Source organism: Lontra canadensis, unplaced genomic scaffold (genome assembly GCF_010015895.1).
Source record: "Lontra canadensis isolate GAN:19392208 unplaced genomic scaffold, GSC_riverotter_1.0 scaffold63, whole genome shotgun sequence".
NCBI classification, from domain to species: Eukaryota; Metazoa; Chordata; class Mammalia; order Carnivora; family Mustelidae; genus Lontra; species Lontra canadensis.
Window position 1 is genome coordinate 3,853,894 of NW_022631057.1, and position 10,856 is coordinate 3,864,749.

General features: G+C 49.3%; 1 protein-coding gene across 1 annotated transcript; it reads right to left on the reverse strand.

The window, feature by feature from the left end:
* Positions 1 to 15: 15 nt before the first annotated feature.
* Positions 16 to 3,506, reverse strand: IL24 (interleukin 24). The gene is made up of 5 exons (XM_032878178.1): positions 3,323 to 3,506; positions 2,526 to 2,588; positions 1,511 to 1,669; positions 988 to 1,062; positions 16 to 117 (listed from the first exon to the last, which is right to left on the reverse strand). The coding sequence occupies exons 1-5, from the start codon at positions 3,491 to 3,493 to the stop codon at positions 34 to 36; spliced, it is 552 nt and encodes a 183-aa protein (XP_032734069.1). The 5' UTR covers positions 3,494 to 3,506; the 3' UTR covers positions 16 to 33.
* Between the last annotated feature and the right edge of the window lie 7,350 nt (positions 3,507 to 10,856).

Consider the following 10,856-nt stretch of genomic DNA (forward strand, 5'->3'; position numbering starts at 1 on the left):
TGGAGAACGAGGAGGGTATCCTGGTGTTGGTATTCAGAACTGGTAGAATTTCTCCATCCAGGTCAAAAGAATGTCCACTTCTCCAAAGGCTTTGGTCTGGGCTGATTGGATGTCCAACTAAAGAGAAAAGAGAGTTGATGGTCTACCGTATTAGCCACAGGAATAAGTTTCCTTCCCATCCTGTGCTCCTGGGGCTCGCTGTGTCAGCTCTGGGATGGCCTCTGGTGAGGGCACCCACCCATCACTTATTCCTCCACAGGGTTGGGGGAGGCAGTGAAGACCAAGGGACCAGTGAGTAGCAGTGGGTAAGGAGCAAGGGAAAGGCACCTGGAGCTCCTGATAACAAGAACTATGGAATCCTAGTGTGAGGTGGATTTTGCCACCTCCCGAGTTTACCACGCAGATGAAGAAACTGAGGTCCAGTTGCCCCCCTTCCTGTGTGTAAGATTCCTCTTCACCATTTATTTTTAGGCTGATTGATCTGTTCCTCAAAAAAGTGATCAAAATCATTTATTTTTTGGAGGGGTTTGCAGATGAAATTTGGATTTTCTTTGTTGTCTTTATTTGGGAGATGGTAACATATTCTCCCTTTTTTCTTACAAACTAGACCATTTGAGCATTATGGAAAATACTGCAGATACGTAACACGTGTTTGGGGTTGGGGCGCCCGCTTCAGCCTCCAATTGCCCAGCTCAAGTGATCACAAAACTTTCCCACGGAAAAGTCCTTCATAAGGAAATCATCTTGTAGGGAAATAGAAATGCACTTCAATAGGAAAACTGGCACAAATATGGATCATATTGTTTGTGGAGCTTGTGCAAAGTAGATGACAACTGATGCAAATATCCCTGTGGGTGTGCAAAATTAGGTGGCTTTGGGGTATGCCTGGTGGGGTCACCTGCAGTGAGTTCTGCATGAGACGCCCACGTGTGACGGTTCAGGCTTGTCTATTCGTGGATAGGCAGGCTCTCAAATCCTGGCCTTTACCTGTTTAAATGCTCTCTGGAACAGTAGAAACCGCCGGCGTGCACTCTCACTGATAGAAAACATGTCGTTTTCCTGCTGGATAATAGTGGGGGGAAATTATGCCAAGTGTTGGGTAGCAGCAGAAGCAAGCCCCCTCCCCCTCCTTCCTAGTGATGCCACTGCGGTTCCCCAGACCAACTCTGAATCAAGGTAGCCATTGCCAAACTCCCACCGTGGTGGGGGCTGACTCCTTTCATTTTCACAGCAATCTGGTCACGTAGCACGATTATCTACATTTTATACACGAGGAAAATGAAGCTCAGAGATGTTGACTGCTTTGTAAAGTGTTTTTTAGCTGGTTAGAAGCAGACCTGAACTTGAATCCAGAACTACTCATTTCAGAATCCAGAGCCTGTGCTCTCTCCCATGACACCATCGAATCCCTGTCATGCAATAAAAGCCAGGACTGGATAAGGGGAGGGAGGATGTCTTCTCAAAATACGTCATTTCCCATGGGCCCTGGTCACAGCATTATTCTACTCACACTGGGTTGCAGTTTTGAGGCGATGACAAAAAAGTTGTTGGTCAGAGTTGAGAATGACTTCCGGATCCTGGAATCAGCTGCCTTATCCAGATAGTTTTTGAAAACGGTATTCAGGTAAAACTTCAGCAGGGCACGGATGAGGTAACAGCTCTCGACGTCCTGGGGAGAATCTGGGTTACTGTGGAGCCGAGCCTTCCCCCCACCATGGCCCTAGGTAAGCAACCCATGGGCCACACGAGGCAAGATAAGCACATAAAGAGATCTTCTAGGAGATGCTGACCAACATTAAATCTGAAGGAGCCTTCAGGGACACACAGAGCGGCGCCCTTGGTTGATGGGAGGAACCGCAGACCCAGAGAGGACAGACCCACAGCCAGTCAGTGGCAGACACAGACCTAGGTCCCAGAAGTCCTGATTCCCCATCTGTTTAATGTCCTTTCCTCTACACGACATGGCCTCTCTAATAGCTGTGTTTGTGTAGGGTTGGGTGCTGGATCGTAGAAAGCACCCGGGCACTTGGTGATTCAGAGTTGAGAGTCCAGGGAAAGAACTGGAAAGAGAAATGAGGAAAGAAAACTAATATCTTGGAACACAGGGATTGCACTCAAGCCCCCTGGAGTGCCAGAGGGAAGCTCAGTGCCTTGTGGGGACCAGGGCTCAGTACATGCCCTCGCTGACTGCCTAGCTGGGTGTGGGGATGACGGTAATGAGTGAGAAAGAAGGATGGGAACCAATGAGACTGAAGCAGGTGTGGAATCCTGGTGACCCTGGCTAAATGGAGAAAGACGCTATGAGCCTCAATCCATACCACCCTCCATGTCCCCATACACACATACCCACGTAACCCAGACATGAAGGTGATGACCTAGACGTTGACTTCTCTGGCTCCCTGCCCAGCCCTGTCCTGTGTAGGCTCAGTCCAGGCAGAAGTGGTCTCTATCAGCCTCCCCTCAACCACCCATAGGAGACAAGCCACCAGACACAGAGGCATTGTCTTTCCCCAGTGTCTGATTACCGAAACGTTCTGCAGAATCTCCTTCCGTAGCAGCCGGACACTCGTGATGTTATCCTTAGCTTGCTTTGGGAATAGAAAGAGAAGATGCATCCAGATTGAGGAGCACAGAAACCAACCACGCAAATACATGCTGGCCCCCAGATCTATCCAGTCTGAGATCTCAAAGGCCAGAGAAGCCAAGGGAGGACCCAGGAAGGGCTGAGCTGAGGTAGGCCCCTGGGGGGTGAGGGTACAAGTTTCCAGCCACAGAAATCATTAAGCTTAACCCCCAGAGGCAGATGGAATCCCAGGAGTTCTCAGAGCCTTGATGGGGGACCTGTTGTTTCCCTCGGTCAGGAGGAAATAAGCCTATTTGGTTTAAGAATGAGTAGGGGTAGGGTTTTACCCCCATTTTCCATGGGGTTGGCATGGAGTGGGGGTTGCACCTTTGCCTCTTGCCCTTGGAACTTCCCCTCAACCAGCCATATCCTCCAACTCTGGGTTTATAGGCAAAGTGTCTGTGAGAAAGGCGCTTTAGAGCCAGTATGAGCACAGATCACCTTCAGGACCCGGAGAAATTCTCAGTCATGTTTCACCAGCGGCCACTCCAACCTCAGCATCAACCACTCTTTTTACCATTGGCTAAAGCCTTGTTTCCTCATGTGCAAGAAGGAACGCGTGCTTGTGATGCCTCTGATTTCAAAAACTTATCATATAGGAAAATAATCGGCGAGTTGCAGAGGGCTCCGTAATCACAAAATAACCTCCTGCACTCACGGGAACCCCTGCAGCTGCGTCCAGAGCCTCACCTCACTCACCACAATGTCCTTCACGGCCCAGAAGGCCTCCCAGAGTTCCTGGAGGACTACACCCTCCACTTGGCAGGGTCCGAACTGGAACTCTTGGCCCTGGACCCCTGGATCGTGGCTGCAGAGAAGCAGGGTCAGACTCAGGCCGAGGAGGGCAGTTGTCTGCCCTGGAAAGCCCATCTGCCGCGAAGGAGGGAGCAGGAGGATCCTGATGGAAGAAGAAAAGGAGGTGTCACAAGGCACGTCCTACAAGGTAGGACTTCTGCCCCGGCCATAGCACACCCAGATCAGTGCTCCTTGGCTCTCCCTGGGCCACCTTCGGGGACACACGGATGTAAAATCTGAGACCAGAGTAAGTTCCCAGTTTAGAATATGGCAAACGTGTGGCCTTGTTGGGGTGTGCTTGGGTGGGGCGCGGGTCTTTCTGCCTCTCCATCTCATACCGCTGGTCTTGCTGTCTCTCCGCCCTTCCCCGCCATGCCCACCCACGTCCCCAACACCCAACGCCTGCTTCCTTGCTCCATGACCGTTCTCTCCAGCCAAGAACTGGCCAGTCAGAATTGAACCAAGAAGAGTGAAGAAATGGGGGGGGGAGGAGGCTTATAGTGCCAAAGAACATGTGTAGAGCGTTCTCCAAACTCGAGAGGATAAGGACCTTAACTAGGCATTCGCATGTCTGAGCTCTGCCCTGAAGTCACCAGGCCCCCTCCGCCAGGTCTTTTCTCCTCCCCAGGAGAAGACCATCCCGACGCCTCATCACCAGGGAGCCCGGGGATAGTCCCGGCCCACAGGGAGGGGCCCAGACAGCAGGTTAGGGTCACACACTCGCTTGGCCACCTCCACTGACGGACTCACCCCTGACTCGAAGAGTTAAGTTTTCAGGTAACCGCACAAACGGGAGGCATCAGATTTCCAAGTGAATCACCTTGAAAACCTCCCACTAAAGCACCAGTGGGATGACTGTCTTGAAGAGGCCCCAAGCTAGGGGACAGCCACCCACTCTCTGTCACACCCGCGTGCAGAGAGTTTCCTCTCCCTGCTTTCTTCGCCCTTTTCTTTTCTTCCTTCCTTCTTCCCTCTCTGCTTTCTCCCTCCCTCCCTTTCTTTCTTCCTTCCTTTCTTCCACAAACATTTAAGAGCCTGTCTTACTCGGGACACTGGCTTCACACCTGCAGCCACTCGATTCCAGCCCGGACTGGGCAGGGAGGTGGGAAAAGACCTGCGGCGTCCGGAGTGGCTGACGACATGCGGGCCAGAGGGGCGCAGGATGAGCGCCCAGTCAGGTGAGCCTCTGTCCCGGAGCGCGTGCCTCGGTGTCTCCCTCAGAACCTTCTCCTTCTGTTCCTTCCAATGCCACGGCCTTTGCAGCCTCTCTTGAAGATTCACTTCTGGGCCTCATGACCCTGCCCGCCTTCCTTCTATCCAGCCCAGACCCTTCTTGGTGTTAAAGCAGAGACCGCAGCTCCGCATCCGTCCCCCTGGCACCGTTTCCCGATGAGGCGGCGGTCGGGTGCTTGGAAGCAAAGTACTCCCTCGACCCCCAGCACTCACCACAGTCCCGGAAGGGGTGCTTGAGGGCTGGCTGTTCAGGGGTGGTCGGGTCCTGTTGAGGGAGGGGCAAGTTGGACATGCACCTTCCCCTTTCACTGATCAAGGGTGTAGCCACGGGTGGAAGTTTCTTCTCCCAGCAGTGAAAGCCGTTTCAAAGGTAAAGATGTGCAGGCTCTCAAGGCTCTGTGGAGATCATATATATGGGGACTGGGGGGAGGGGCGGAGGGAGAGGGGGAGGTGGAGAAAGGGAAATTGGTCATGCTTTCCTAGAGAATTACTTCACTGCCTACTCACCCCTCACGTGAAGACAATGGGACAATGCTGAGCCGAGGTGAGCTGAGGCCTGGAGCCGACTTCTGGCTGTGCCCCCAGCTCTGTGACGAGGGACAAGTCTCCTGGCTACCCTGAGCCTTAGTTTCTGCATCTATAAAATTAAAACAAACAAACAGACTCCCCCACCCCACAAAGCAGGTGCAAGGAGCAAATGGGAAAACAACACAGGGTGCTTTGCAAACTGTACACACATGTACATTATTGCCGTGCAGAGCAACCCGGTCTCCTTACTCCAAAGTCATTCAATAATTGTGCTGTTAACGACGGGACAGTGACCTGGAGGCTGAGGATCGCCCACGTATACTTCTGTGGTGATTCAGGGCCTGGAAGTTTAGAGTTTCCTCACATGCAGCCCCCGATGGCCCCGTCTCAGGTTCAAGAAGAATAATGCAGTGAGTGCGTGGCCAGGCCTGGAAAGCTGAGGTATCCCGGTGTCCTGGTGGGCGGGCCTCAGCTTGCGCTGCTTGGCCGGGTTTGCCCATGGGATGCGGCATGTCAGGAGCCAAGGTGAGGACACCCAACCGTATGTTTCGGTGTCAGGCTTCGGATGCCCTCTGGGTGAAGTGAAGGGTAGACCCGAGCCGCGCTCCTACAGCACGTTGCCCGGAACCTGGTCCTGAGGGACAAGAGACTTCCCCGACAGTAGATTCCGGAAGGCCGGCATGTGCCAGCCCCTCTAGGGAACGTGTAATGCTCCTGAGAATAAAGAAGACTGAGAAGTCCCAGGAGGGCCCGGGGGCAGGGGCATGTACTTGACTTTGTTTAATGCAGCATGTCCCACGAGTATTTGACCATATCCCTGGGACACATTGTGGGAAACACCAGACCTTGGATTAGGGACTGCCAAACTATGGACCAAGAATAAGCTGAGAATGGCTTACCCTGTGATCTAAGAATGGTTTTACATTTGTTAGTGACTAAAACAAACAAACAAAAAATCAAAAAATGAGAAGTACATGAAATTCAAATTTCGGTGTTTACAAGTTAAGTTTTACTGGTTCACAGCCACACCCCATCTGTTACATATTGTCTATGGCTGCTTTTGTGCTCCAGTGATGGAGACTGGTAGTCATGGCTGAGACCATATGGCCCACAAAGCCCAAAATATTTACTCTCTGCCCTTTGCAGAGAGACTGCTGAGCCCTGCTCTGAATTACCTTCCTAGTAATTCATCTGGGACTTGGGATCATCGGGGATCAGGCAAGAGACATGGGAGTAGAACATGATGTGAGGGCTGGGATCATTTCCCCAGCTCAGTGGAGGACAAACAGGGGACCCTGAAAGGAATTGGCCTTTCCCAGTCTCTCTGGCGGGCAGACCCTTCTCAGTCTCTCTGGCACCAGCACCCTTTCCCTTCATCACACATTCAATGGTGTTTGTTTCCTTAAGCAGACGAAATACTTGCTGCCGTCCCCAGCCAGCAGCCTGGTCTGTATGAGGACCAAGCTTGAATCCTTCGCTCCTTTCGCTTCTAGAGGACCTACATCTAGTCTTCGGCAGGAGCCTACACCACACCCTTTCCTCCCCTGCGAGGATCCAGAGCATTACTAAAATCCCTAACCACTACGGGAAGAAGATGCCCAGAGGCATTCCTGAGATGAAAAAGAACACAAAGTACAAATGTAGCAGCAGTAGACAAGGGGGAGACAGGAGAGGACAGGAGAGACAGACAGCTGAGGCAGGAAGCTGAGAGAGAAAGTGAGCCCCAGGGCAGCTGCAGTGCTAGACGACTGCCTACGGATAGGCAGGAGGGCAGGAGGGATGAGCTGTTAGCAGGGCAGGCTAGAACAGAGGCATGAGGTCATGGGTATAGCTCAGTAGATTCCAGAATCCCTACCTGGGGTCACGGGTAGCTCATTCTGCCGAAGAAAGGCATGGTATGATATGGATATTCCAGGGAAACGTGTGCCTGAGCTTAACCTAGCACGATTACCTGGGAAGAGAGGGCCAGGAGAGAACTCAAGGACCTTGGCCCAACATCAACTGAGGTTGCCCCTTATGAGCACATGTGCATGAGCTTAACCTAGCACGATTACCTGGGAAGAGAGGGCCATGAGAGAACTCAAGGACTTTGGCCCAACGTCAACTGAGGTTGCCCCTTATGAGCACAAGATTCACACACAAGCAGCCTTGGGTTCAAAATGTGATTGAGTGGCCTATGAGCTGTCTGCATCTCAGTTTTCTTATTTATAAAGTCAAGTCATATAGGCTCACAAGGACACAACAATGGAGAGCCTGTTCCTCCAAGTGTGGTCTGTGGACCAGCAGCAACAGCAGTATCTGGGAGCTCATTAGAAATGCAGAGTCTCAAACCTTTCCCCCAAAACTACGCAACCGGAATGTGCATTTTAAGAAACGCCAAGGCGATTCTTAAGCATATTGAAATTTGTGAGGCACTACGTAAAACACACGAAGGACAACCCAGTGTCTTAACAAATAAGCACTTCAAGTGAACTTGGAAGGACTAGAGCAGTGATTCCAGGGGCACAATTTTATCCCCTAGGGACATTGGACAATGTCTGGAGATGTTTTGGGGCATCCTAACTGGGGAGTGTGGGAGATGGAGATGCTACAGACATGGAGTGGAATGGGCTAGGGCTGTGGCTGGACACTCTACAGTGCACAGGACAGCCCCTCACCACAAAGAATGATGGGACCCCAAATGCCAACAGTGCCAAGGCTAAGAAATCCTGGGCTAGAGGAAAGAAGTGGTTGTGAGGGAAAAAGCTGAAGTAGCACCAAAGATGGATAAGAAGGAGGCCATCACTGGGAAGGGGGCTGTGGACAGATCACATGGTCAGGGAAGTGGAAAAAGCAAGATGGTAACTTGGAAGGCAGAGCCCAAAGACTCCTGAGAGGGAGCAGATGGCCCAGCCCACCCCACTGGCTCACCCCTGGGGAAGCTCCAAGTCTCTGACTTGGAAAGGTTGGAAAACTTGGGGCTGGTCTTTTGGGCTATATCCATATATTTTTACCCAAACTCCATCCTAGACCAGACTAAGACCAGAGGCTCTTCTAATCTCTCTCATCCAGAATTTGGGGAATTTCCCTTACAAAAATATTGGGTGGGAGAAAATCTCTGAGAATAAGCTTTGATTTACAAGGCTACTTTCCCCCCAAAATATTCTTAGATCTGGGGTTTACTCAGTTAATCTCATACCACCTGCCATCTATATCTCTCTACAGAGTTTCAGTGTCATGTTTGAGAAGTAAATCCACTCCTACCCCCACATCCACTTAAGTCTCCCTAAATCTATAGGGAGAGAAAGGGACTGAATCAGGATGGAGAAGGGTCCCATCTGCGCTCTAAGGTGAAGCACAAAAGGGCTTACTCTTAGAACTGAATACCCTGTCTTTCTGAGACATGGAAATGCCCTGCAGGAGAGAAGCAATAAGTCCATTAACTAGGATTTCCTGATAGCCAGGAGAGAAAAGAAGGTTACATCATCATATTTTCTTCCAATGAATTGACTTTAATCTTCACCCTAAGAATGATCATTATCTCCTTATTTGGCTAAGAAACTTATGCGGTTATAGATGTGGGTTACCTGGGCATTTTGTCAGTCTTTTCCCTGTCTTAGCTGCTATCATTCCAGGAGCAGAAATGAAATGTGCGTGTCTACTGGTCGGCCTCCTTAGACTGGCACTCTGCCATCCTACCTTCTTTTCTGTTGTTGATGTAACAAACAATTTATTATTACAGGCATTCCAAAAGATGAAAGTAAAAACAAATTCTTTTTACATTTCTACAGCATGCTTAGATATACAAAACACGTCCAAATAAATGTTCTCATTTGATATACACCGTGATCTTTTGAGATAAGGAGGACAGATAACATTTCTTTGCAGATTAGAAAGCTGAGAGTCAGAAGAGTCCAGTGATTTTCCCTCCGACACATAAATAATTGACAGAACCAGAAGTGGAGTACAGGTCTTCTGGTTTTTAGTCTAGTACTCTGCCTTGTACCACCCTTTTGAGCCACTTCTCAATCGTGCAGACATGCATTCATTTATTGAACAAACGTTTCCTAAGCACTACTAAGTGCCAGAAGAGACTATACCAAAAAAAATGATCACTATAATTGCATTTATGTAAAAATGTCCAGAAAAGACAAATCTATACAGACAGAAAATAGAATTGTGGTTGCCTAGGGCTTGGAGTTGTGGGTCTGGGTGGATAGGAGGAATGGGTGTGACCACTAATGAGTTCAAGGTTTCTTTTGGGGTGTTAAGAAAATGTTATAAAATTAGATTATGGTGATGCACTCCATGAACATTCTAAAAGCCATTAAATTGTACACTTTAAATGGGTGAACTCTATCGTGCGTAAATTATCTCAATAAAGCTGTTAAAAAATCAACTAAGATGCAGTGTTCTGAGCTCTAATCCATCAGTAAAGTAGAGATACACTTGCAAACAGATAAATCGTCACACTGTGTCTTGGGTGCCCTTAACAGAAGGATCGAGTTCATGGGAACATGGAGGTGCGACAGGATCTCCCCCCATCTTGGGACAGTGCTGGAAGGGGTAGAGAGACTTTGCAGTAGAGGTGATGTTTGATCTGAGGCTTGAAGCCTGAGCAGGAGTTTATCAACAAAAGCAAAGGGAGAGCACCTGCCCAAGACTGCTGTGACCCTCACAAATTCCATGGCCATACAACTACTGTAAGGGACCAAGGAAAAGAAGGATCTGGAAGCTGCTAGAAAAGGACCACCAGTGATTGTTCTTTTGCTTAAAGATTCATGGACACCAATGGGGAACAGCAATTTAAATACAACTTAGGAGCATGTCAAGGGACGTAGGGTGCTGCTGATCCCCAAAGCAGCAGGCAGGAACGGAAAGCGGGAGGGAAGAGCCATGATCCTCACTTTCTAAGCAAAGGCTTTTGGCCAGTCACAGGAAACTGGACCACACAAGACATCCAGTTCTGAGAACTGCTCCTGCTCCCCAGATTCAGGTTTCTGTACTCTCCCACAACCTGCAAGACACCAGCTTTGAGTCCCAAAGACATGACTTTTTTAAATACCTGACAGTATACAGGTTGGGGAAAATGATGGTTATAGTCTCCTGAGTAGATCCAGGTTGAGGACTGCAGTCCTTCTTCCTGCGTTGCTCTGTCACTCACATATCCCAGATTGCTTTTCCTAATGGAGATTCTCTTTTTTTAATGGAAGGAAGGAAAGGAGGGAGGAAGAGAGGAAGGATGAAGGGAAGGGGGAAAGAAAGGGAGGGAAAAGGAAGGACTCTTACAGCTTCTTCTTTTCTCATCCCTCTTTAAAACAAAATGCTCACTACTCTGGAAGAAACTTCCAAATGCACAGCTTGATTGTATTATTCCTCACCCACCAAACCATCTTTGGTTTCTGGTGAGAACACTCCCCCTTCCCCACTCCCACCCATCACACTTCTTTTCCGTTTCTGTATCCCAGCCTTGCTTTAGCACAGAGCCTTCCACTTATCGGGTGTACAGCAATTGTGGTTGTTCTCTAATTAATTGTTAATTTCAAAATTGGGTAAATGGAATGCACTAAGGCGGAGATAAGGTAAACTGAACTGATTTTTATTTTTGTGTGATTCTTAATTGATTATTTATGGGTAAAATCTGCATCTTTGAATGCTATTGGCCACTAATAATTTATATTTAAATTCTTAAAAAATT

Excerpts from the sequence above, each read along its gene's own strand:
- IL24 (XM_032878178.1), bottom strand. The coding sequence starts at position 3,493 with ATGGGCTTTCCAGGGCAGACAACTGCCCTCCTCGGCCTGAGTCTGACC. Across the intron at positions 1,670-2,525 it reads AGATTCTGCAGAACGTTTCG|GACGTCGAGAGCTGTTACCT; the intron begins GTAATCAGACAC and ends GATTCTCCCCAG. Across the intron at positions 118-987 it reads TCCAGAGAGCATTTAAACAG|TTGGACATCCAATCAGCCCA; the intron begins GTAAAGGCCAGG and ends TTTTCTCTTTAG.